The sequence below is a fragment of the Phycodurus eques genome, chromosome 2 (genome assembly GCF_024500275.1).
Source record: "Phycodurus eques isolate BA_2022a chromosome 2, UOR_Pequ_1.1, whole genome shotgun sequence".
Taxonomy (NCBI): Eukaryota; Metazoa; Chordata; class Actinopteri; order Syngnathiformes; family Syngnathidae; genus Phycodurus; species Phycodurus eques.
Genome location: NC_084526.1, coordinates 40,745,523 through 40,768,841, shown reverse-complemented (window position 1 = coordinate 40,768,841; position 23,319 = coordinate 40,745,523). Strand labels below are relative to the sequence as shown.

Genomic DNA, 23,319 nt, shown 5'->3' with positions numbered 1-23,319 from the left:
GAGGCAGGGCCATGTTTACCACTGTGTTACATCACCTTTTCCTTTAACAACATTCAATAAACATTTGGGAACTGAGGACACTAATTGTTGAAGCTTTGTAGGTGGAATTCTTTCCCATTCTTGCTTGATGTACAGCTTCATCTGTTCAACAGTCCGGGGTCTCCGTTGTTGTATTTTACGCTTCATAATGCGCCACACATTTTCAATGGGAGACAGGTCTGGACTGCAGGCAGGCCAGTCTAGTACCTGCACTCTTTTACTACGAAGTCACGCTGTTGTAACACGTGCAGAATGTGGTTTGGCATTGTCTTGCTGAAATAAGCAGGGGCGTCCATGAAAAAGACGCTGCTTGGATGGCAGCATATGTTGCCGCTTGAGGGATCGAAGGTCACGGGCATTCAATGTTGGTTTTCGGCCTCGCCGCTTGCATGCAGTGATTTCTCCAGATTCTCTGAACCTTTTGATGATATGATGGACCGTAGATGATGAAATCCCTAAATTCCTTGCAATTGTACGTTGAGGAACATTGTCCTTAAACTGTTGGACTATTTTCTCACGCACTTGTTCACAAAGTGGTGAACCTCGCCCCAGCTTTGCTTGTGAATGACTGAGCAATTCAGGGAAGTTCCTTTTGTACCCAATCATGGCACCCACCTGTTCCCAATGAGCCTGTTCACCTGTGAGATGTTCCAAACAGGTGTTTGATGAGCATCCCTCAACTTTATCAGTCTTTTTTGCCACCTGTCCCACCTTTTTTGAAACGTGTTGCAGCCAAAAAAATTCAAAGTTAATGATTATTTGCTAAAAACAATAAAGTTGATCAGTTTGAACATTAAATATCTTGTCTTTGTAGTGTATTCAATTAAATCTAGGTTAAACATGATTTGCAAATCATTGCATTCTGTTTTTATTTATTCATTAGAATTGGGGTTATATGCCAGCGACGTATTGTGACGGGCAAAACAATTACCTGCTCTTGCACAAGGTTAATTGCACAGAAGGTAGAATACGGAAGGTATAAACCACCTGTATACCCACTGGTTGCCATTTATACAAGAGAAATTATGTAAAATGTTTGCCCCCACGACCCTGGTCAAGATAAGTGTTAAAAATGTGTGCCTAGGCTCAACAAAGGTTGGGAAACACTAGTTTAGGACATATACTGTACAAACATGCAGTCAATGGTAGCCTTGTTGAACTCATTTTACCGTATCTGGCAGGACGGAGAGCACAGTAATGCACAAATTCAAAACCCCTGGACTTTTTGTGGTCACAATGGAGTGTTCTACCAGTGATTGGCATGTGACAGCCCAAAAAGCCATCAGCATCCAGGAGCCTGTGGGTCAGTTTGGAGACATCAAGTGCCATAGTACCAACACATCAGACGGTAGCACTAACTGCACCCTGCTTTACAACGGAGGGTCTGTTGAAGTTCAGGTCACAGTGGAAACAGGTGAGTCTATTATTACACTGCAGGTTAACCATATTTTCACGTTTAATAACACTGAATCAGCCAATATTTTCTGTTCCAAATAGGCACAAACGTTACCTACATACTTCAATATGAGGATGTTATACTTGCAAACACCTCGGCTGACCAAGGGATCACACCCCACAATGTTACATTGAATTCAAGTGCAGTGGAGCAGCTTAGGCATGGCTGTAACAACCTGACTTTAAGCGCCTTCAATAAGGTCACAACCCAAGCAGTGTCCACCCAGTTTGAACTGTGTCTGCTGGAGCCTGTTGAGGGGCTGCAAGCCTCAGTGATAGCAGAGGAAGACCAGTGTCCCGACTCCAGTGACCTCATCGTTGGTGTCTCGCTGGAGCGTGGAGCCCCTGTGCAGCTTCTCTTTACACTGACTGTCAACAATGTCACTCACCTGGAGACCAGAGACATGCTCAATGGAAGCTTACAAACGTATACCTTTGGAAGGCCAGTTGAAGGTACTCCGACTTGCATGAATTAAAGCACAACATTGGTTCATATTGTGCATGCACAAAACTCCCAAATAACATTTTTGTTTTTTTGTTTTTTTAATGCAGGTTTGTTTGAATTGACTGTGCAAGCTTTGAATGCTTTCTCGGCCTCCGATTTTAACGTGAGCCTAGAAAGCATATTCCTGGCATGCAAGAACTACTCTGACTTTGAAAACATGGTATGTAATGTGTCATAAACAGTAAGAGTAGTACTTTGTTAACATCTATTGTCACACACTAACTCATGACTTCTATTGAGTTCCTTAATTACAATAGCTGTATCAGACTTTGCCTTTAAAAGATGATAATTCTGTCATTATCTTGTCTGACATTGTCAGACAAGATTTTAGGTTTTGGTTGTAGTTCAAATGTCAGGTGTTTGTGACAAAAAAAAAATCAAATCAATCATTTCAACATTTTTTTCCACCATTAATGTGACCTATCACCTGTCCAATTCAATTGAAAAAAAATGTTTTTGAGTGAGGGTAAGTAAAAATAAACCGCTGAAATAATATGGTTGCACAAGTGTGCACACTCTCCTATAACCGAGATGTGGCTATGTTCAGAATGAACCTATCACATATAAAGTCACGTGAAATGAAGTCGGCGTACACCTGCCACCATTTACAGTGCCTCTGATTAAACCCAATTAAAGTGTAGGTGTTCTAGTAGGCCTTTCCAGACATTTATTTTGCTTTTAAGCAGAGAGGTCCTAAATGTTTTACTTTGAACTGTTCATAATTCCTTCCACATTATTTAAGGCCCCTGTTCCAGCTGAAGACAAACAGCCCAAAGCATAATGCTGCCACCACCATGCTTCACTGTACACTTGGTATGGTGTTGTTTTGGTGATGAGCATTATTGTATTTGCCCCAAACATACCTTTTGGAATATGTCCAAAAAGTTGAAACTTGATTTCAGAATCAGAATCATCTTTATTTGCCAAGTATGTCCAAAAAACACACAAGGAATTTGTCTCCGGTAATTGGAGCCACTCTAGTAGGACAACAGACAGTCAATTGACAGAGAACACTTTGGAGACATAAAGACATTGAGAAAAACAGTCACTGAGCAATAAAGGGTTGCTAGATATCTGGTAATGCCGGTATCACATTTTCCCACATGTGTCTGGGAGATTTTGATTTGGTCCAAAGCAAGATTTATCTTGGTCTCGCATTTGAACAAGTGTGTAGACATTGACAGTATATCTGCTGTATTTATAATACAACCAAAATTAGAAAAAACATCCTCTGCAAACTACATCCACAATAATAAACATATTAAGTTAATACCTATCTGACAGTGACAATATTGATTAAAAATGAGCATTTGCTCAGCATTTTTCATACAGTTCTTGTATTGGACCTGTTTTGATTGTGGTTGATGTCATAATGTTTTGGCCATTTGCGGTTAATTGATTATTCACTGTAATCTGTGGGTAGCAAAGTCTCTATTATTGCTGTTACAATGCTTGTATTTTATTTTTCAGGCTACTGGTGAATCTTATGACTTGAAAGTAATTTCTACTCCAGAATCTGTGGTTGACTCCACTCACAATGTCACCCTCAGCATTAATGGAAGTGTTTCATTACCCAGCAAAGGACTCAAATATAAGTGGAATTGTAGTAAGTGCAATTGCTCCCCTTTCTGGATGAGTTTTGTAACATACATAATTTCACTCAATGTACAGCAAGCGTGCGCAAACTATGGCCATAAACGGCCTGCTTCGTTCTTTACTCCATCAAGCATTTATTTACATTATACAGACAAGTAAGTAATGTAATATTTGTTGCATTAACTTAGCTTTTTTTCCCCCTATAATGACATTTTAAGTGAAATATGTATTCATTTGTGTTTATTTGTATTTATGTGTCGCATTAAGTAATTTGTTTATTGAGTTATTGTGAATGAAAAATAGTCAAATAAATAATTTTAAAATACACATTTACCATTTTAAAATTACAAATAAACTTTTGCATATTTTACATTCACTTCACTTTTTAGTTTTTTCTAGTCATGTGCTTCATTGTCAACATGACGCCTGGAAGTTGTGGCTTGAACCTGCTGGTATTTCCCGGCTTTATCTATGCAGTGATTTACATGTGTCTTCTTGTAAAGGAGGGGACTGCAAATGCAGCAATCAAACAAATTACGAAACACACGTGATTGACAAACAGTGTCTTCCGAATCCATTTGAGATGGCCGTCTACACTGTGACTGTGAAGAAAACGGCCTGGTTTAGAAAATGGGTCCGACTAGCTTCTGCTTCCAAGTGCATTGCTGTTGTTCCAGAGGAATTAAAAAATGTCACCGTCAGGTAAAATCATGTTCTATAGACCTAGTACAGTACAGTTTGTATATGTGCCAGTTTTTTTTTTTACATAATACAGTTGAAATTAATATTTTGCTGTTTGATTACTTACATTTACATATACAGTTGTGATAATTGCACTTCAATTAATGTGAGCAACCCTGTAAAGCTGAGACTGAGCTGTGTGGCGACTTGCCCAGATGTCAACTGGTACATGGAGGATCCAAAACCTCTGAGGGCAAGTCTGAATCACACACCTTTGTCAATGTTCAGCATCACTCTGTTGAATGAACACTGCAAAAAGGGATTTTCTACTGTTCCCAGGGTGATCTTAAAAACTGTTACTCACACGAAAGAAGAAGGCCACTGATGAAGAAGCAACAGGGCAACTCAGAGTTTCTTGTAAACATCCAACAGCTGAAATATTCAAGGGAGAATTTGGTGAACATCACTGTGATTGTTCAAGGTGTGCTTCTAAACACATTTTTTTGAATACACTGTCAGAAATAGATTCACTTTCTGTCCTCTAATTAAAGCGCAATAGGCACTACACAGGGATAATTGTTGGACTTTAAGGTGACTGGTTTGTAGTTTTCAAATAAATAAATAAGAATATTAATAACAAAGATATTAGGTCATTATTAAAACCTGAAGAATTGGTGAAACTATGAAAGATTAGGTCATTATTAAAACCTGCAGAGTAGCTTTGTGTGACGCCCTTATATGCACTCAATAAACAATATGACTTTGTCTAACCAGGAAAATCAGAGCTAGGCTATGCCAAGTACACACTACCCATACCGGATCCGGAGCCAACTGAAGCCCCTTCAGATGCCGCCCCTCCGACGTGCAGCATCTTTCCACTATCAGGCACTGTGCTTGACTCATTCGATATCATCTGCCAAGCTGGTTCTTTCTGTTCTTCGGGCTGTCTGTATTGCTTCAAGACAGACAGAGGTAAGAACATGAAACTCAGATGTGTGCTGGATGGAATTGGGGATTTCAATTTATAACCAAACTGCCTCATTTGTCTTGAAGGCAAACATCTGCGTTGCAGTAATAAAGAATTGGTGAAATCTGTTTTATTGCCCGTTGGAGATGAGAAGAACAATTACAATTTGTCTATTGTGGTGACTGTCAAAAATAAATATACAGAAGTTACCACGGCCGTCCACACTCAGGTGGGTAATCACCCATGGAAAGAAATGGAAAGGTGGAACGACATTCAGAACAAGCAGACACACTTATCTTGACTGACCTAAAAAAAAGCTTTTGCACAGGTGATGTTAGTTTTTTTATAAAGTTTATATTTCTTAAAGGTTCGGAACAACAACTCCAGTGCTTCCGTGGAGACTCTGCAGTCAGTTTTAGAAGACACAGTCTCCCAGTTAGAGCAGGATGGTCTTCTCTCTGGCGAGGCCCTCGGCCAAATAGTCACCTCTGTAGCTGACCTGCTCAACACCGAGACTGACGAGGATCAGAAGGACGCAAGGAAGAAGGTATGCAGGAAGGAGAGCTTTGTTGCCTGTAGTAGTGGAGCGCTGTGATATCAATCCACCCTTTCTTGTCTTTCAGCTTAGAGAGCAGATGCTGACCAAAATGACCGCAGTGCTGCTGGACTCTCCATCAAACACCAGTCACGAGGTACATGTGACAGCCAGAGCTGTGGCTGAACTCACACAGCGCTCAGATGAGCTCAGCCCCGCTGCCCAGGTACAGATTGTTCGGGTGTGGGGGAGGAATGCTTTTTGTACACTATTAAGGCCAGATCAACTCCAATTTGTTTCTGTGTTTCCATTTTAGGAAGAAGCAAGTTCATTGTTGGTGGACCTAAGCTCCTCCCTCAACACTATCAGTGTTAATCAGGATATTAGCGGTGACGATGGAGAAGTTGTGGATGGAGCTGCACCAATAGTTGAAGCGGCCAGTAATATTTTGAATGCTTCGTCAAATGTAAGAGTAACACTACCGTTGCTGAGCTTCTCTGTTGTCATTTTTTTAAAGACCTAACTTAAATAACATTTTCTCTTCAGCAAAAGGTTTCCAACTCCCTTCTGACTGGGATAAACAATGTACAGAATGCCTTGTTGAATCATAAAAAGTTGAATGGAGATCCTATCATCATTGACTCTCATCAGATCAGTGTGTATGTCAACAGGTAAGAGGTGATTGTATTGAACATATACACACAGGCCACAACCTTTGGACCAAATAATGAAATCCAGTAAAAAAAAAAAAATGTTAAAAAAAGAATCAAATAAGCGGTATAAGAAATTCTGACTTCCCAAAGTTAATGCCCAGAGAAAATTAACAAAGATCATCATAAAGATTTCGATACAGCTCATTTACTGGGTCTAATTGGATTGGGCAATAAGTCCCTCGTGCTAAACTGCAAATAAGCTTGAGTTTTCTCCAGACTTTCTCCAGAAAACATGCAGATGCAGGATATAAACATCGAGAGGGGCAGCGCGTCTAGATTTTCTTTTCCAACTCTGCCTTCTGATGTTTTCTTATCAGATGAGCCTGTGGATGTCAGAGTAAGTGCATACCATTTCTGTCGTGGAGATATAATAATCAAAAAAAGATCTGCCTGGCAAAGAGAATAATGCTCAGCTTAGAGGCATTAATTTAACAGTGTTTATTTTTGTGTTTGTAGTTTACATGGGTGTAGTACTGCACTGCATATTGAGAGTTATATCTAATGTTTGGTCTACCTTATTTAGCTACACAAGAGCAAATAATAATGTAATATCTCACAGATGATGAGTTTTGAAAAGAACCCGTATTCGTGGAAAGGTGGAAACATTTCGGGAACTGTGGGATCTGTGTCTCTCACAAGAACGAATGGCACTGTCATCCCTGTTGAGAATTTGCCTGAGGAAATTGAGGTAGTATAAAGAAGCAACATTTAAAATACTACAAATCTGTATTAGTGTCAACGCTAATCTGTTTTTGTGTTACTGGGGTTTTAAGATTATCCTCCCCAGGCTGGATGTTGGGCTGGAGAACAGTACAGTTCTGGACCTGGCCAATTTCAGCACGTTAATAATCGATGTTCCTTCACCTGACGTTACATTGGTGCTGAAAATGGATCCCTCTGAAAACATTACCTTCATGGTACTCCTGGGGTACAAGAATTATCCAACAACTGAGGAGTATGTGGCCAAAACTCAGATGCCTCTTGAGAATGTGAAAGAAGGTATGTTAAAAAATATTTTATTCTATTTTGTTTTGAATAAAATATCTAATTTTCACAAAAATATATATATAATAAAATCCAGTTTTCTTAGATTACATAAGGCCTGCCACAGACCAAGGGATCAGGCCAAATGCGATCACTAGTTTTGCCGTGATTCAAAATTTGAATTGCAGGTTACCTGCAATTCAAATTTGTGCCGCCTTGTGTTACAGGCGGCACGGTGGACGACTGGTTAGCACATCTGCCACACAGTACTGAGGACCGGGGTTCAAATCCCGGCCCCGCCTGTGTGGAGTTTGCATGTTCTCCCCGTGCCTGCGTGGGTTTTCTCCGGGCACTCCGGTTTCCTCCCACATCCCAAAAACATGCATTAATGGAAGACTCTAAATTGCCCGTAGGTATGAATGTAAGTGCGAATGGTTGTTTGTTTATATGTGCCCTGCGATTGGCTGGCGACCCATTCAGGGTGTACCCTGCCGCTTGCCCGAAGATAGCTGGGATGGGCTCCAGCACGCCCGCGACCCTAGCTAGTGAGGATAAGTGGAACGGAAGACGAATGAATGAATGGTGACCTTTCACGAAATCTCATGAAAATCGTTTGAGAGACAAGCAAGTTACGACTTTAATTTCAATATCCATGCATTGCCTTTGATGGGAACGTCAACCTCCCCAACATGGCCGCCACATAGGCACATCGTTTAGCCAGGGTGCTACAGCGCGCTGGCGTATCTAGTCTTCTAGCTATGGTTGCAGCCGTTCGCAACAGTTTTGTATGTGCCACACACCAAGAAAATTTTAAACATGTTCTTCCAACCTTCTGTGAAGATGAAAAAGGCAAACAAATGCAAATAGTTTTTGCAATGTATACTGCATTTGAAAATTGGCATTTTTCACATCCCACGTTATCATCCCCAGTTGGGTTCCCCTACGTCGCTGGCCAATCAAAAGTATACAGTACTGTATTTCCTCAAATAGTGGACCTTTTAATCCACGTGGAAATGTTTGAGACACATGCTTTTCATTGGAAAATTAACATATATTTTAATTTTGACAAACTTAGCGTTAGTCTCCATATTGTCATATTCACCTTTGTGATACTGTACTGTAGGTTTGCTGCCAACTGCACGTGTGTTGTAGTAATCAGCATGTCATGACATGTCATTTACCACAGAGGAAAAATATACCTGGGTCCTCAGTCCGAAAGAAAGATCAGGAGATGCTGGCGTCCACTTTCTCGTCCTGAAGCCCAAAGTAGAACCAGGTGTCAAATCTGTTAATGCTACAGTCAGTATTGTAACCATTGCAGCCCAGTGCAAGTACTGGGATGAAGAAGGGTCATCTTGGAGTGAAGAGGGCTGCAGGGTAAATGTGAAACCTTTTGTTCCATCTGAGAAAGGTGAATTTTCCAAAACATCACCCACTGCTGGTTTTTGTTTATTCTTTCTGCAGGTTGGCCCACTCACCACGCCTTTGCTCACTCAGTGTCTGTGTAACCACTTAACTTTCTTTGGAAGCTCTTTCTTTGTCATGCCAAACTTAGTGGACGTGACGCGCACCGCAGAGCTTTTCACCACTTTCTTTAATAATCCTGTGGTTGTGTGCTTTGTGGGGGCCATTTTCTGTGCTTATCTTCTGGTGGTTGTATGGGCGCGCAGAAAAGACATACAGGACTCAGCGAAGGTAAACCCTAAACCTAAAAAAAATAATAATAATAATAACTTTGGTTGTGTATATGCTGTATTTTTCAGACATTCCTCATTTAGAACTCACAATTTCCCATTGCACTTTATTTTTTTGTATTAAGTATTCACTCATTTTGAATTTGATGCTTGCAACACACTCCAAAAAGATGGGACAGGTGCATGTTTACCACTGTGTTACATCACCTGTCCTTTTAACAACACTGAATAAGCGTTTGGGAACTGAGGGCACAAATTGTTGAACCGTTGTAGGTGGAATTCTTCCCCAATCTTGCCTGATGTACAACTTTAGTTGCTCAACAGTCTGGGATCGCTGTTGTCATATTTACGCTTCATAATGCACCGCACATTTTTAATGGACACTGGTAGGCTAGTCTTGTCATCACACTCTTCTACTACGAAGCCACATTGTTGTAGCGTGCAGAATGGGGCTTGGCATTGTTTTGCCGAAATAAGCAGGAACATCCCTGAAAAAGACATTGCTTACATGGCAGCAAATGTTGCTCCAAAAACTGTATTTCAGCATTAATGGTGCTTTCACAGATGTGCAATTTACCCATTTCTTGGGCACTAAGACACCCCCATACCATCACAGATACTGACTTTTGAATTTTGACCTGATAACAATCCAGATCCCTTTTCCTCTTTGGCCCAAAGGACACGATGTCCATGATTACCAAAACAATTTTAAATGTGTACTCTTCAGACCACACCACACTTTTCCACTTTGCGTTGGTCCATCTCAGATGAGCTCGAGCCCAGAGAAGCCGGCCGCGTTTCTGGGTGTTGTTGATATACTCTATAGCTTTCGCTTTCCATGTTTGAGTTTTTACTTTTTTTCTGACATTTGTAAATATAGCAACGAACTGTGTGAACTGATAATGGTTTCCTGAAGTGTCCCTGAGCCCAAATGGCAATATCCGTTACACAATTATGCCTAGTTTTTAATGCACTGCCAGCTGAGGGATCTAAGGTCACAGGCATTCAATGTTGGTTCTCAGCCTTGCACTTACATGCAGAGATTTCTCCAGATTCTCTGAATTTTCTGATGATATTATGGACTGTAGATGATTAAATCCCTCAAGTCCTTGTAATTGTATGTTGAGAAATATTTTTCTTAAACTGTTAGACTAATTTGCTCATGCAGTTTTTCACAAAATGGTGTACCTCGGCCTATCCTTGCTTGTCAAAACTGAGCCTCTCGGGGATGCCCCTTTAATACCCAATCATGACACTTACCTGTTTCCAATTAACCTGTTCGTGTTCCAAACAGGTGTTTTTGAGCATTCTTCAACTTTCCCTTTTGTCTTTTGTTACCCCTGTTCCAGCTTTTTGGAATCTGTTAGGGACATCAAATTCAAAATGAGAGAAAATTTGCAAAAAAACAATAACGTTGTACATTGGTTGAAAAGAATTTGCAAATCATATTATTATTCTGTTTTTAATTATATTATTATTATGTTTTTAATTACGTTTTACATAACGTCCCAACAAACCCCGGCCCCGCCTGTGTGGGGTTTGCATGTTCTCCCCTTGCCTTGGGTGGGTTTTCTCCGGGCACTCCGATTTGCTCCCACATCACTAAAACATGCGTGGTAGATTGATTGAAGACTCTAAATTGCTCGTAGGTATGAATGTGAGTCCGAATGGTTGGTTGTTTGTTTATATGTGCCCTGCGATTGCCTGGCGACCGGTTCACGGTGAACCCCGCCCGAAGACCTGGGATAGGCTCCAGCAGCCCGTGCCCCTAGTAAGGATAAGCGGTAAACAAAATGGATGGATATGGATGGATGGATTGATAACGTCCCAACTTAATTGGAATTGGGCTTTGTACAATAATTACTTTTTCTGAGAGTGCAGTGTGTACTATTAGATATTTCAATATGTACTTATATGTTTTTAAAGATTTTAAATGAGTTTTTTATTCATCCTGTCAAATATAATATTGTACGTATTATCTTGAAGGTCAAAATAACCGTGCTTGAAGATAACGACCCATTGGCAGAATACTGCTATATGCTGACTATCGGCACAGGGCATCGGCATGGTGCATCCACCTCCTCACAGGTTAGTCACATAATCCTGTCCTTGAAAATTGGCAATGGGAATCTTTGTGTCTCCTAAGGAAAATGTCCAATTCCAGGTGACGCTAACCCTGCTGGGGACAGAGGGTGAAAGTGAACCCCACCACCTGAGTGATCGAGAGAAACCTGTGTTTGAAAGGGGCGGGGAGGATGTATTTCTCTTGACCACACACTTTTCCCTTGGAGAGCTGCAGAGCATCAGGCTGTGGCACGACAACTCAGGCACACACCCTGCATGGTACAGCATTCAGATGGAGATGTTAAAGTCAGTGGCACGCCGTGCATTTGGTACCCTGACCTTCAGTGGGGACTCACCCGACTTAATCCACCTCCTAAAATCACCAATCTCACGTCTCACTAGTAGAAACCATCAATAGTATACAAAAACGCATTATAAAGGCACACAACTGTTCCATGCACAGTACATCATCTGGAGCAGTTCAGAATCAATATTTATCTCATGACATTAGAAAATATAAAACATTAAAATAAAATGCATCAATAATACATAGCATAATAAATGTATTAATGTGTGCAGAGGTAGTCAAGCTTGCCCTGCTCTGACTAACCTATCAGAGGACGGAAAAATATTAACATTATTGCAGGCCTGCTAGCTGGCCCAATTAGATTAATTTAAAATATGATTGGTTAAATAAATCAACCTATTCCTAATATAGTTTAGGTCACATCAGTCAGCGCTACTTATTCTGAAAGCCCAGGTTTGATCAAATCGATGATACAATATAGAGGCTGAAATCTGATTGCACAAAAATATCTAACTATAGTCCCGGCGGCCATGGCAAGCCCGTTTCCGGCCTCTGTGGACAAAACGGGATGGTCGTGACACAACACTGGGGGACGGGATGGACAAATGTGATAGAAAACGTGATAGAAAACGTGATAGAAAACCCAGCAAAACTTGAATATGGAGAAAGAAATAGCCAAAATCCCATGCTGCGCTACGTTTCTGGCAAACGGGCCTGCCATAGCCGCCGGGAACATAGTTGAAACATAGCCTAGCGTCCACATACACTACTGGAAGAAGTGCACCTGAGAGAAATGCTATGAAATGAAGAGAATAGACCGTGACACGCAGTTTCATGGAACAAACATCAACAACTCGGGTTGTAAATGTAGGTCAGGGCTTCTGATAGGGTGGAGGCCAGCAGAGAAAGCCTTGCTGGTCCTGATGGCTGATGGGTAAAGTGACGAACAAAAGAATATTAATCCAACATGCAGGTATGTCAACAAAGTAATGGTGCAAGATCTGGAGACTGGACAGAAGTGGCACTTTCTCTGTAATTCCTGGTTTGCTGTCGACGTCGGGGAGTGCACTCTCGACAAGGTCTTCCCAGTGGCCACTGAAGAGGATTTGAAGAGATTTAGGTAGGACAAACCAACAGTCTGATCATGCTACACCATCCACAAATAAAATGGTTTCAAGTTATTTCCATACTGATGTTTTGCCCTTCTAGCAATCTGTTCTTTATGAAGACCGCTAAGGATTTCCGTGATGGACACATCTGGTTCTCGGTCATCAGTCGACCTCCATGCAGCACCTTCACTCGTGTACAGCGAGTGTCCTGCTGCTTTTCCTTGCTGCTCTGCACGATGTTGACTAGCATCATGTTTTGGGGCATCCCTACGGATCCCTCAGAGCAGACCATGGACCTGGGTATGATCGGATTGCACATGGCTTTTAGTAGTTGCAAAGATTTTAATGGTCAGTGTATCAACAGGTTTCTTGCTAACACAATCAGCCATTGTATGTGTTTGTAGGTCACATCGAATTCACCTGGCAACAGGTCATGATTGGCATTCAAAGTTCGATCATCATGTTTCCTATCAATCTCCTCATTGTGAGCATCTTCAGAAACACTCGTCCTCGGGAAAAAGCGCCGAAATCTGACAAGACCAAGCAGGGGAAGACTGTTCGAGTGTCTCCCTCGCAAACCTCTTCTCCTCAGAAAGAGCAGAAGGACATCACACCAGACACAGTGCTGAAGGTGACAGAACAACAAAAAGGGTTCTTTAGTCCTTCTTTTTCACTTTTTAAGAATAATGTGGTATTCGGCAATGCATTTTATGAGCACGTAAGATTATTCCGAAGGATGTTTGAGAATGATATGCTTTTGCAAAGTGAAAAGAAAACATCAGTTGTTTTGTGATTCTTTATTTTTATAGCATTGTAGGATTGCAGTGTGTCTCATTTTTGTCCATATCTGCTGTTGAAAAAGTTTAAAGAACAGTCTGGAATAGTTTAGTAAATCGTTGGATTTATCTGTCCTTTTTCAAACTGAATGGAGCTCAAAGTGCTAAAATATCCTCAATAGTTATGAAATTTAAACACTGTTCGACTAATTGCATTTTGGGTCGCATCAGCAGGGCACACAGAATTCCAGATTAGAAAGTAAAAAGGCACTCGTCTAAACCACCAAACCAAACGATTCTTGACATCTTTGCCTGAGTCATTGGATTGTAAAACTCATGGGTGATGATACTGTTCTACTCCAGCTCAGTCGGTGCTGCACATCACAAAGTTGGTGCAGCCTTTTTCCACCGTAGCTTTATCTGTTGATCTGGTGGGTCACTGCCCTTCTTGATCCCAATGCAAACAAACTGTAGCAGCGAAAGGTTTAAAGTTAAATTTGGCATGTAGTCAAATAGTCCTGGGTGTTTACAGAGATGACAATCCACACATGCTATATGAAAACAATTTGTTAAGAGTGGTTGCTTTATCACCTTAACGGTTTTTCCAACAGGACATAAAAAGGATAGCCCAGTCACTGTCAAAGGCCATGAAGAGTCCCCTCCCTCATTTGGCCCTTCGACCTGGTCAACAGACTGATATCAACACTCTTTTGTCTCTGGTGGAAGACATCATTAGGCAGCAAAACCGAACCTCCTCTGACTTCTACACTGATACCGCTAAAAGAGAACGCTCAATCCTCAGTCTAGGGGCAGTCGATCTTCAAGGTAATCTACAATACTCTATGTGACGATGCTTTTGCTATCTACAATCATGTTGTTAGTACATGCAAATACCCTTCTTTACGAAATTCCAAATGTGCAGAAAAGAGCGTTTGGGGCAGTCCAGAGAAGACCTCAGATGGGGTTCAGAAGAAGAGCAACAACAGCAGGTATCTGTACAGGCAGCTGCGTCATGTTGAGAAGAAGCTGGGTTTTCTGGGATCGTCTCGATTTCCAAACCCAGACATCTATAACAAAGCCATGCAGCAAGTTCAGGGGATGAAGAATCTGCTCGAGTTTCACCTGCCATCTCACAGCCTAGATGGAGAACAATCAGAGCGTAGTCCCAGTCCAGAAGAGAGTGTCAACAAGGGCCCTGCCAAGAAATGTTGTCAAGGCGGGCTGCCCTGGTGGTTTGTCTTTGTTGGCTGGATATTGGTGATAGCAACCAGCGGTGTATCTGGATACTTTACCATGATGTATGGGCTGACCTACGGGAAAGATCGCTCTATAAGCTGGTTGATCTCCATGGTGGTGTCCTTTTTTGAAAGTTTGTTCATCACACAACCTCTTAAGGTGAGGACAGTACAGTGCATGGTCAGAACAAATATTTTATTGATTTGTACAAATGAAAGCAAGGTCTAAAATGTTAATCAATTTAAATACTATCATAACATGGTATGATAAATTGAATTTTCTTTACTCTCAAAGTCACTCAACACACATCCTTCACTGTATAAACCGCTGGCAACAAAATTGAGTACAGCTCTGAGTGTAAATGTCCAAATTGGGCCCAAAGTGTCAATATTTTGTGTGGCCTTTACAGTATACAGTATCTCACAAAAGTGGCATCACCCAGTGTTGAAAAATAATAAGATATATAAGATATTGACTGACTTTTATTGCCAGTGGTGTAGACATTAATGGCCGTGTGTAGAGTTATTTTGAGGGGGCAGTAAATTTATACTTTTATACAAGCTGTACACTTGACTACATTGTAGCAAACTGTCATTTCATCAGTGTTGTCCCATGAAACGATATAGTACATGATTTCCAAAAATGTGACGGGTATACTCGCTTTTGTGAGATAACGCAAGCAAATATCTGTTACAGGTTCTTGGCTTCGCTGCTTTCTTCGCTCTTGTTCTGAAAAAAGTGGATCAGGAGGAATACGGAGAGGCTCAGATTGACGAGAGCCTCAAGAATTCTGGTACCTTCTTGATGCATTCCATTTGTGCTGTACTGTTGTTTGCAAACACCAAAGACTAAGCACATGATTTTAATGTCATGCTCAGATGATCCAGATGGGGTGCGAGCAGCACGGAGAGACAGCACGTGCAGTTTCTACCAGCCACCACCTCCGACAGACATAGAGAAGATGAGAAACAACATGATTAAAGAGCAGAAAGTATTTGCTCTCATTAGGGAGATTCTTGGTAGGAATCTCAGAATATAAAAACATTGCTGTAGAAGATGCCATTATAAGGTATTTGCTTGTCATGCAGCCTACATGGGGTTTATGTGGATGTTGCTCCTGGTGGCATATGGACAGAGGGATCCCAATGCTTATTTCCTGACCCAGCATATTCGACAGAGCTTTAGCAAAGGCATCTCTGACACGATGAGCATTCAAGATGTGTTCAACTGGGCAAACACAACTCTGCTGAGCAACTTGTTCGGAGAACACCCAGGTGATGTTAGAGTGTTCTTGTCCATGTGGCGAAATTGAGAGTAAGACGTCCATCTTGATATCATTTTTACTCTAAAAAAAATGAACTTAATTGGAGATTCTCAAAACTTTCGAGTGCATGTCTAACTCTTCAGTGTTTCAGTACTTTTTGCACAACTTGCTACTTTTCCTAACAAGGAGTTGAATGAGCAAAATTCACAAAGATGCATGAATTGACAAATACATTTCTAAGGATCCAGTTGTATGCCTTTCTGTGACTCTTCTAGTCTCTCTGTATCTCATTAGCAACCCTCTGATTACACTCCAAGATCAGTGATGCTTTCATTTTACAAATATCCTTTTCGAAGCCTCACAATAGCAACGTACGTCAATATGTGAACAGCATGATGAGGAGAACTTTTGAATTAGCAATTCTTATTGAAACAGGAAATGTATTGCCCCATTCATGGATCAAACACCTGTGACTTGCCATTCAGCTAATTTTGGAGAACAGCAAGTTGTGCACAGTTGGACAAGTGCATTCAAAAGTTTAGCGAAGGTAAAATTAAGTACACCTCTAAAGGTTGTAGTTCATTGCAGGTTCATTCTTAAATGTACCCCTAACATTTTGTAAATAGTGTATGCCATTGAAGACTGCAAATTGAGAATTTTTGAAGAAAAAAAATATGAACACTAATAGCAATTGTGGGTTTGTTCATGTTGCCGCTCACAGGCTTCATCACAGACGGAAACTCAAAGCTAGTGGGGAACGCTCGTCTCCGCCAGCTGAGGGTACAGAACAACTCTTGTCACGTGGCACGCCGCATGCAACAGGCTGTGCATGACTGTCATGCGCTGTACTCATGGGAGTCAGAGGACATGGGCTCCTACAGCCCAGGCTGGAATTACTCGGAGGCCGATAACACATCACAGAACCTTCCCAGTCCCTGGAAGTACCAGTCCCAGAGTAAACTGAGGGCCTACCCCATCTGGGGAAGCATGATGCTCTACGGGGGCGGAGGCTTTGTGGTGGCTCTTGGACCAGATTTAGACAACTCCAGCAGGTTGTTGTCGATGTGTATTTTTAACGCCTAAAGTCATGAACCATTCACTGTATAATAGTTGTAAATCAACTGTGTTCTCCTTCTAGATCGCTCCAGTATCTTTATGAAAACCGCTGGTTCGATGCGTACACCCAAGCAATATTTGTTGAGTTCACCGTGTACAACGCCAATGTCAACCTCTTCTGCATTGTCAGACTCATGCTGGAGACCACAGCCATAGGTAAAGTGTCCACCATGCGCTCTGAGAAATGAACACTTCAACCACTCATGTTTTTAATATCAGGGGCTTTCCAGTTCCGGAGTGAGCTCCAAAATGTTCGGCTGTACCAATCGACTGGGGGCCTGCACATCTTTGTCATGGTCTCCGAAGCCATCTACTTCCTCTTCATTATTTATTATATGTTTGTTCAGGTATGTCCATTATCGATAGCTTTGTATTCATAATGCAGTGGTACCTTGACTCAATAATGGTGCTGGCTTGAATGGCGACACCCTTAGAGTCCGCCCCCCAGTTGCTGATGAAAAATTTGGCCGATCCCAACCAATCATTGCACAATCACAATACAACAGGGGTGTACATCTTACCGTTAAAAAAGGAACACGGAGCAGACGCTAAAACTGAACTATGTAACCACGTGGCAAGGCCAACCACTGCTGAAATCAGGCCTCCTAATGTCACCCACACCATTCAAAGGCACACCACAACATACCACAATACACTACTGTACTCCCAGAGTTGGGAAGATTACTTCCCAATGTGCATTATTCCCAATGAAATGGAGTTGGTTACAATTAGATGTTATGCTGTTGAAAATGTAAAAGCGATGTAACTATTTCAATTACTTTCTCAAAGTAATATAACGTGTTACATTTGATTACATTGAGATTATTTTCCTGAATAAAAGACTCCACATGATGGAATTTCAGTAACTTTTTTTTTTAACTACTACTATACTTTCTAGAACATGTCTCATTGTCTTAAAATATCTGTAAACTTTCACAGTCAAGATTTTCAACAGTCAATGCAAATTTGGAGCAGGATTGTACATTAAGCTAACAGATGCTAGCTTGGGGCGGGGGGATTGGAATGGATTCATGTAATTTCAATTCATTTCAATCGTTCAAATTGTATTTTGCTATAGTAAATTAAGTGTTAATAGTATTTCAAATTTCCTGGAAGGCAAAGCTGATGAAGCAACAGAGATGGGCTTATTTCAAGAGTAAATTGAACCTGCTCGAGCTGGCAATCATCCTTCTCAGTTGGAGCGCCCTCGCCGTCTTTATCAAGAGGACTCTGCTGGGGAAGCGGAACATGGAGTACTACCAGAACCACAAAGACCAGTAAGTTTTAAACATTGTTGCACACTGGAGAAGTACTTACCTTTAAATGTAGCAAATACAGTACTACGTAGTCCACAATGTGTTTGAATTGCTTGCACAAGCAACTTAAACTGAGTATTCTGTGGAAGTTAAAAATAATAAACCATATCATTGTAACTCAACAACTAAACTTGAATCAAATGGTAAAATAATGCTGCATTGTCTCCAGATATGCCAGTTTTCACGAGACAGCCAAGGCCGATGCAGTGCTGGGCTATCTGATTGCCTTCCTGGTGCTGTTGGCCACAGTGAAACTGTGGCACCTGCTGAGACTCAACCCTAAGTTGCACATGATCACAGCAACACTCCAGCGAGCCTGGACTGATATCTCTGGCTTCCTGGTGGTCCTGACCATCATGTTTCTGGCCTACTCCATCGCTGTGAGCCGTTTCCCACACTGCTAGAGATGATGTTTTTCTTTTTTCTGTTGACGTTCTGTGAACAAAGCCAAACAAATTCGATCATAATAACCCTTAAATGCTATGGAAATATCTTTCCTAAGGGGTTTGAGCTCATTTCGAAAGACATCAGAGCAATCTGGTAGGATTGTAAGTGACATGAACTTGTGGTGAGGCCAGAACATAATTGTTTGTTCATTGCTTTTCTATTAATGATCGCAGCTTTGATTTTCTAGAAGGAAAGTACAATATTTTTTTTGTTAGGATTGGCAATGGTATCGGCCATCATGAGGACATATTGCATTTTTTAATTTGTATTTTTTTAAACGGTATTAGCTGTGCCTATGTCTTTGAGCATTCACAAAATAAAGCATAATGTAGGCCTACAAAGGGTTTGTAAAAGTAGGTATACATTTTTTTTAAATCAAAAAGCAAATGCTTTAGTAAGTCACAGTTAATAACACACAAATGACCGTTAAGTACAATCTCTTATGTGCTTAAATTACTGGCTTTTATACCATTTACACATTCCCGAAGTCTAATTTCTACACTCAAGCACATTTTGACACTCCTGTGAGTTGACATGTCATCAATAATAAACACCTAGGTACAGTATATTATACTTTATACCTACTTTTGCAACCCCCCTGTACATAATGTTTTTATTCTGTTTGTCAGTCTAACCTGATGTATGGGTGGAAGCTGTATTCCTATCGCACTCTATTTAACGCTGCCCAGACCATGGTCAGCCTGCAGCTGGGCATCTTTAACTACGAGGAGGTAAAAGCCAGCCTCTTTCAACTTTAAAACCCTCAGATTATGACATGTGATTGCTGCATCTTGATCAATTGTATATTTGTCTTCCTTGCTGTGTCTGCAAGATTCTCAATTACAACCCCATCCTGGGTGCCTTCCTCATTGGCTCCTGTATCGTGTTTATGACGTTTGTGGTGCTCAATCTCTTCATTTCTGTCATCCTTGTGGCCTTCAGTCAAGAACAGATACATCACAAGGTAACTCGCTCACAATAGCAACAAACAAATCCCAAATTACAGTACGAATACGGTTGTCAACATTGTATACAGTATTTCAGAGTGATTGTTAAAAATTGCATTTATTGGTATGATTATTCAGTTACCCTTAGATAGTTATTTCAATCAGATGTGGATCGAAGATTGAAAAACGAAAAACACCGAATAACTGATGAGTAATTTAATTTTTATAATTATAATTTTTAGAATTATAATTTTTTAATTACAATTTAATTTTTCAATAGTGGATGAATGTTAAACAGACAAAAATAAAATGAATAAAATAGGAATATACAATCCAAGTGATGGCAAACAATGGCACTTTAAAACAATACTTTTTAGAATAAAATATAAACTAAGGCAAATGTCCATAATAAATGTTCTTAAATTACTTTGTTTACAAATGTAAAAAAATAAAACAGCACAATTTGCTCACAGGCAGATATGATTAATTATATAATTATATTGAATTTTGAGCAATGTAGATCTGCCAATTTACATGTTTATCTTTATTGCAGATTGCTTTTTCTTCGTGCTCCTTTTGAATGCGCACAACTACAATTTGCATTTGCGTGCTGTGGTTGAATACAAGTAGTGTTTTTTAACATACAAAAAAAATACTCAAGTAAAATTAGAAAGGATGTTGCATTAAAACTAATCACTAGTACAATTTATCCAAATAAGTTCCTTGAGTAAATCTAACAGAGTAACTGTAGCTCGTTACTACCCACCTCCGATTTTAGTAATATCCAAAATGATCTGTCAATACTGTTACTGCCACTGAATTGATTGTGATTCATTACAGCCATCCGAGGAGGAAGAGATAGTGGACCTGATGATGCTGAAACTTTGTAGTCTGTTCGGAATTAAATGTAAGAGCAAGCAAGGGGACGACGGCCTGACCGAGAAGGTCGGACTTTCATCTGCTTCCGATAACGGAATCGCTACAATTTCTCCAGGGCGTGTTGACAACGACTCGTATGTGCTACTTTAGTCAACTTTATTATAATATAGAATGTAAAACCATGTGTGCTTTGCTACTGTTGTTGCTTTTCAGCGTTTGCTTCATTCTGTGCTGTTGACTGCATGTCACAGCCCAAGTAAGTGCTTTATTTATTAACTATATCCTCCAGATATGTCTATATTGTAAGAGAAGCCGAATCAGTTAGAAATTGTAGGAATTAATATGTATCGTACACATTGAAGCACTCAATTTATGCTGCTGTATATTTAAAGCCAACTTGGGTCATGACAGTGATTCTATTGAGTAGAATAATATTTGCTCAAAGTGCCATTTTGTATTTATAACAGCGTGACCGCTTAGATGCTGAAAATGTTTTTTGTTATTCTGTAAACCACTTCTTCAGTAGAGTAAAATGTATTCACAAAAAATCCAATGTCTTTACTGTGCAACATGAACAATAGCTGCTGAAAAGAGATGAAAACATATATTTAAGTATTATGTGGCATTTATTTTGATGGTATTATCAGATTGTACAAACAAATCCTTGAAGTAAGTTTGCTTTCAAGTTAACGCGTTATGATCTACTAAAAAAACGTGAAGTGCTTTTTTATTGTGTGGTGTACTTATGGGGAATTTGCGTACCCTTGTGGAGTTGCCCTCTGTAGAAGAGATGCAGGATGGGGAACATGGAATAGATGAATGTAATAGGGCGAGCAGTCAGATATAAATAAAATAAAATAAAAGAAAGCAAGCATGATAGTCAACAAAACCAACATTATTACGATAAAATGTTCCTTTAAGTAATTTTAACCGTTTGTGCAATGCAGTTTTGTTTTTAAATTGTACTCATTTCAAATTATTTAATTATTAAATCTGTTGCTGTATTCTTATTGATTTATTTTTAAAAAAGATATATATAATTGTATCTATTTTAAAGAAAATAAATAGTCTAGTGTGTTTTCATCTGTGTGTGCGTGTGAGATGGGTGGAGGGTGGGGGGGGTCTCGCACAGTGTCCCATTCAAGCTCTGACCGCCACAGGGCACTACCTATTCGTCTTGGAAACAGGCAAAAAACAAAAACAAAACTAAAATGAAAAAAATAAATAAATGAATAGTCCATTCTTCAAGATGTTGGTCTCTAACTTGCCCTCCAATTTTGGAATGAGCCATTGTTGTCCCATGTTTATTATTATGATTATTTTTAATATATAAATTGTTATGTGTCTTCCATGGCTTGCTTGACTTAAAACAGTAAATGTTGGGGGGGGGGGGGGGGGGGGAGTACCGCTTGAAATTGTGCAAGTCTACGTATTGAAGCGTCTAAGTTGTTGTTGGTGACGTTTTGCGTCACCTGTGTGGGCGCGGCCCCCGGTGCCTCAGGCGAGGGGTCGTCGGTGGCACTGAGGGGCGGAGACGACGGTGAGGGCAGGCGACGGTGTGCGAGCCCGAGCGAGAGGATCCAGACAGACACTCGTTGGACACGTTTGGCGAGCTGGAACGACGTGGACACATGTTTGGACACTTTTTGTTGTTTTTTTCTCCCCCCCCCACTCACTTTTTCCCCTCACACAAACGGACAGAGTAGCCGTGACGTCACGCTTGGTCCAAACAGTGCCCGGCTTCCGCCCTCTTGAGGGATTGCGATGCCCTCTGACTTTGTCGCACTTTTCAGCGGGGACCTCGACCTCGAATTGCCCGGAACCCTTTCCTCCAAAGGTAACAGTATCTCTCTCTTGACGCTGAATGTCGAGTTTTTAATATTATTATTTTGCTTACGCTATGACACCTGACGTGGAACGCCCCCCCCCTCCACAAAAAGAAGCCTGAGCTGCTACACTCACCACCGGTCAGACCAGTTTCGCTAATTGGACTGAAAAAACAACAACAATGTAGGTTGTACACGAGTTGACTTGTAAACATGAGCATGTGCTCGGCATGTGGGCCCAAACAAGCCCTCAGGTGGGTTGGTTAGCAGAGGGTTAAGTCGAACGACTGCTCTACTGGTAATGTGTTTCCTCACTAGTGCAAGACATATTGTGTCAGGACAAGTCTGACAGACTAGTAGAACAACTACATAGTACTAGTGAGGCAAAACGTGCACGGGTTGCCGTCTGCACGCCCCTTGTTTTACTAGTGAAGCACTAGATGGTAACAAGTTGGGATTTTTAATGTCACTTTAATTGCTAGTAGCACACAGTTTTCAAAGTGTACTGTTTTGCCTTACTAGCAATATGTATGCCAGTGTTGTCCTTATAACATGGCTTAAGGTTCATGTAGGAGTATGCTTTTTGCTTTCACTTGTAAGACAGTTGAATCTGCACACTACTAGTTCCCCCCCACACTACTGTATGACATTTCTGCACACTAGTAGGACAACTACTCACTACTACCAATGAGGCAAAACTGAGCACTAGTTGACATCTGCGCACTACTAGTGACATTATCAAATTCTTCTAGTTAATATCTAGCACGCAGTTGTCTAATAGTGCAAAGTTTTCAGTGCACTAGTATCAAGTAGTTGTCCTACTAGTGAGAACAAAGTAGGTACTAATACATGGACCTCAAGCT

General features: G+C 40.7%; 2 protein-coding genes across 7 annotated transcripts in view; both read left to right on the top strand.

Annotated features, from left to right (window-relative positions):
- The window catches only part of LOC133399264 (polycystin-1-like protein 2), a 29,080-nt gene extending 7,488 nt beyond the window's left edge, over window positions 1–21,592 (top strand). The window contains exons 8-44 of one of the 4 annotated variants that reach the window (XM_061670679.1): window positions 1,221–1,453; window positions 1,537–1,947; window positions 2,047–2,159; window positions 3,470–3,605; window positions 4,099–4,297; window positions 4,418–4,529; window positions 4,616–4,757; window positions 5,051–5,248; window positions 5,330–5,472; window positions 5,611–5,790; window positions 5,867–6,004; window positions 6,095–6,244; window positions 6,325–6,449; window positions 6,708–6,828; window positions 7,051–7,179; window positions 7,265–7,490; window positions 8,662–8,852; window positions 8,940–9,170; window positions 11,156–11,257; window positions 11,334–11,512; window positions 12,514–12,660; window positions 12,750–12,949; window positions 13,054–13,280; window positions 14,037–14,250; window positions 14,348–14,414; window positions 14,562–14,820; window positions 15,358–15,454; window positions 15,540–15,680; window positions 15,750–15,935; window positions 16,647–16,977; window positions 17,064–17,197; window positions 17,261–17,388; window positions 18,158–18,318; window positions 18,527–18,737; window positions 19,434–19,535; window positions 19,637–19,768; window positions 20,592–21,592. In XM_061670679.1, coding sequence (XP_061526663.1) covers window positions 1,221–1,453; window positions 1,537–1,947; window positions 2,047–2,159; window positions 3,470–3,605; window positions 4,099–4,297; window positions 4,418–4,529; window positions 4,616–4,757; window positions 5,051–5,248; window positions 5,330–5,472; window positions 5,611–5,790; window positions 5,867–6,004; window positions 6,095–6,244; window positions 6,325–6,449; window positions 6,708–6,828; window positions 7,051–7,179; window positions 7,265–7,490; window positions 8,662–8,852; window positions 8,940–9,170; window positions 11,156–11,257; window positions 11,334–11,512; window positions 12,514–12,660; window positions 12,750–12,949; window positions 13,054–13,280; window positions 14,037–14,250; window positions 14,348–14,414; window positions 14,562–14,820; window positions 15,358–15,454; window positions 15,540–15,680; window positions 15,750–15,935; window positions 16,647–16,977; window positions 17,064–17,197; window positions 17,261–17,388; window positions 18,158–18,318; window positions 18,527–18,737; window positions 19,434–19,535; window positions 19,637–19,768; window positions 20,592–20,780 — 6,385 coding nt within the window. In that variant the 3' untranslated portion in view covers window positions 20,781–21,592. Of the gene's footprint in view, window positions 1–1,220; window positions 1,454–1,536; window positions 1,948–2,046; window positions 2,160–3,469; window positions 3,606–4,098; window positions 4,298–4,417; window positions 4,530–4,615; window positions 4,758–5,050; window positions 5,249–5,329; window positions 5,473–5,610; window positions 5,791–5,866; window positions 6,005–6,094; window positions 6,245–6,324; window positions 6,450–6,707; window positions 6,829–7,050; window positions 7,180–7,264; window positions 7,491–8,661; window positions 9,171–11,155; window positions 11,258–11,333; window positions 11,513–12,513; window positions 12,661–12,749; window positions 12,950–13,053; window positions 13,281–14,036; window positions 14,251–14,347; window positions 14,821–15,357; window positions 15,455–15,539; window positions 15,681–15,749; window positions 15,936–16,646; window positions 16,978–17,063; window positions 17,198–17,260; window positions 17,389–18,157; window positions 18,319–18,526; window positions 18,738–19,433; window positions 19,536–19,636; window positions 19,769–20,591 lie in introns of those variants that run through there. The other 3 variants (XM_061670678.1, XM_061670677.1, XM_061670680.1) reach the window with 3 other exon arrangements.
- A 506-nt stretch (window positions 21,593–22,098) lies between these two features.
- Window positions 22,099–23,319, top strand: part of nfat5b (nuclear factor of activated T cells 5b) — a 46,205-nt gene continuing 44,984 nt past the window's right edge. The window contains exon 1 of one of the 3 annotated variants that reach the window (XM_061670681.1): window positions 22,099–22,467. In XM_061670681.1, the coding sequence (XP_061526665.1) occupies window positions 22,395–22,467 (73 nt within the window). In that variant the 5' untranslated portion in view covers window positions 22,099–22,394. The remainder of the gene's footprint in view (window positions 22,468–23,319) is intronic. The other 2 variants (XM_061670682.1, XM_061670684.1) reach the window with 2 other exon arrangements.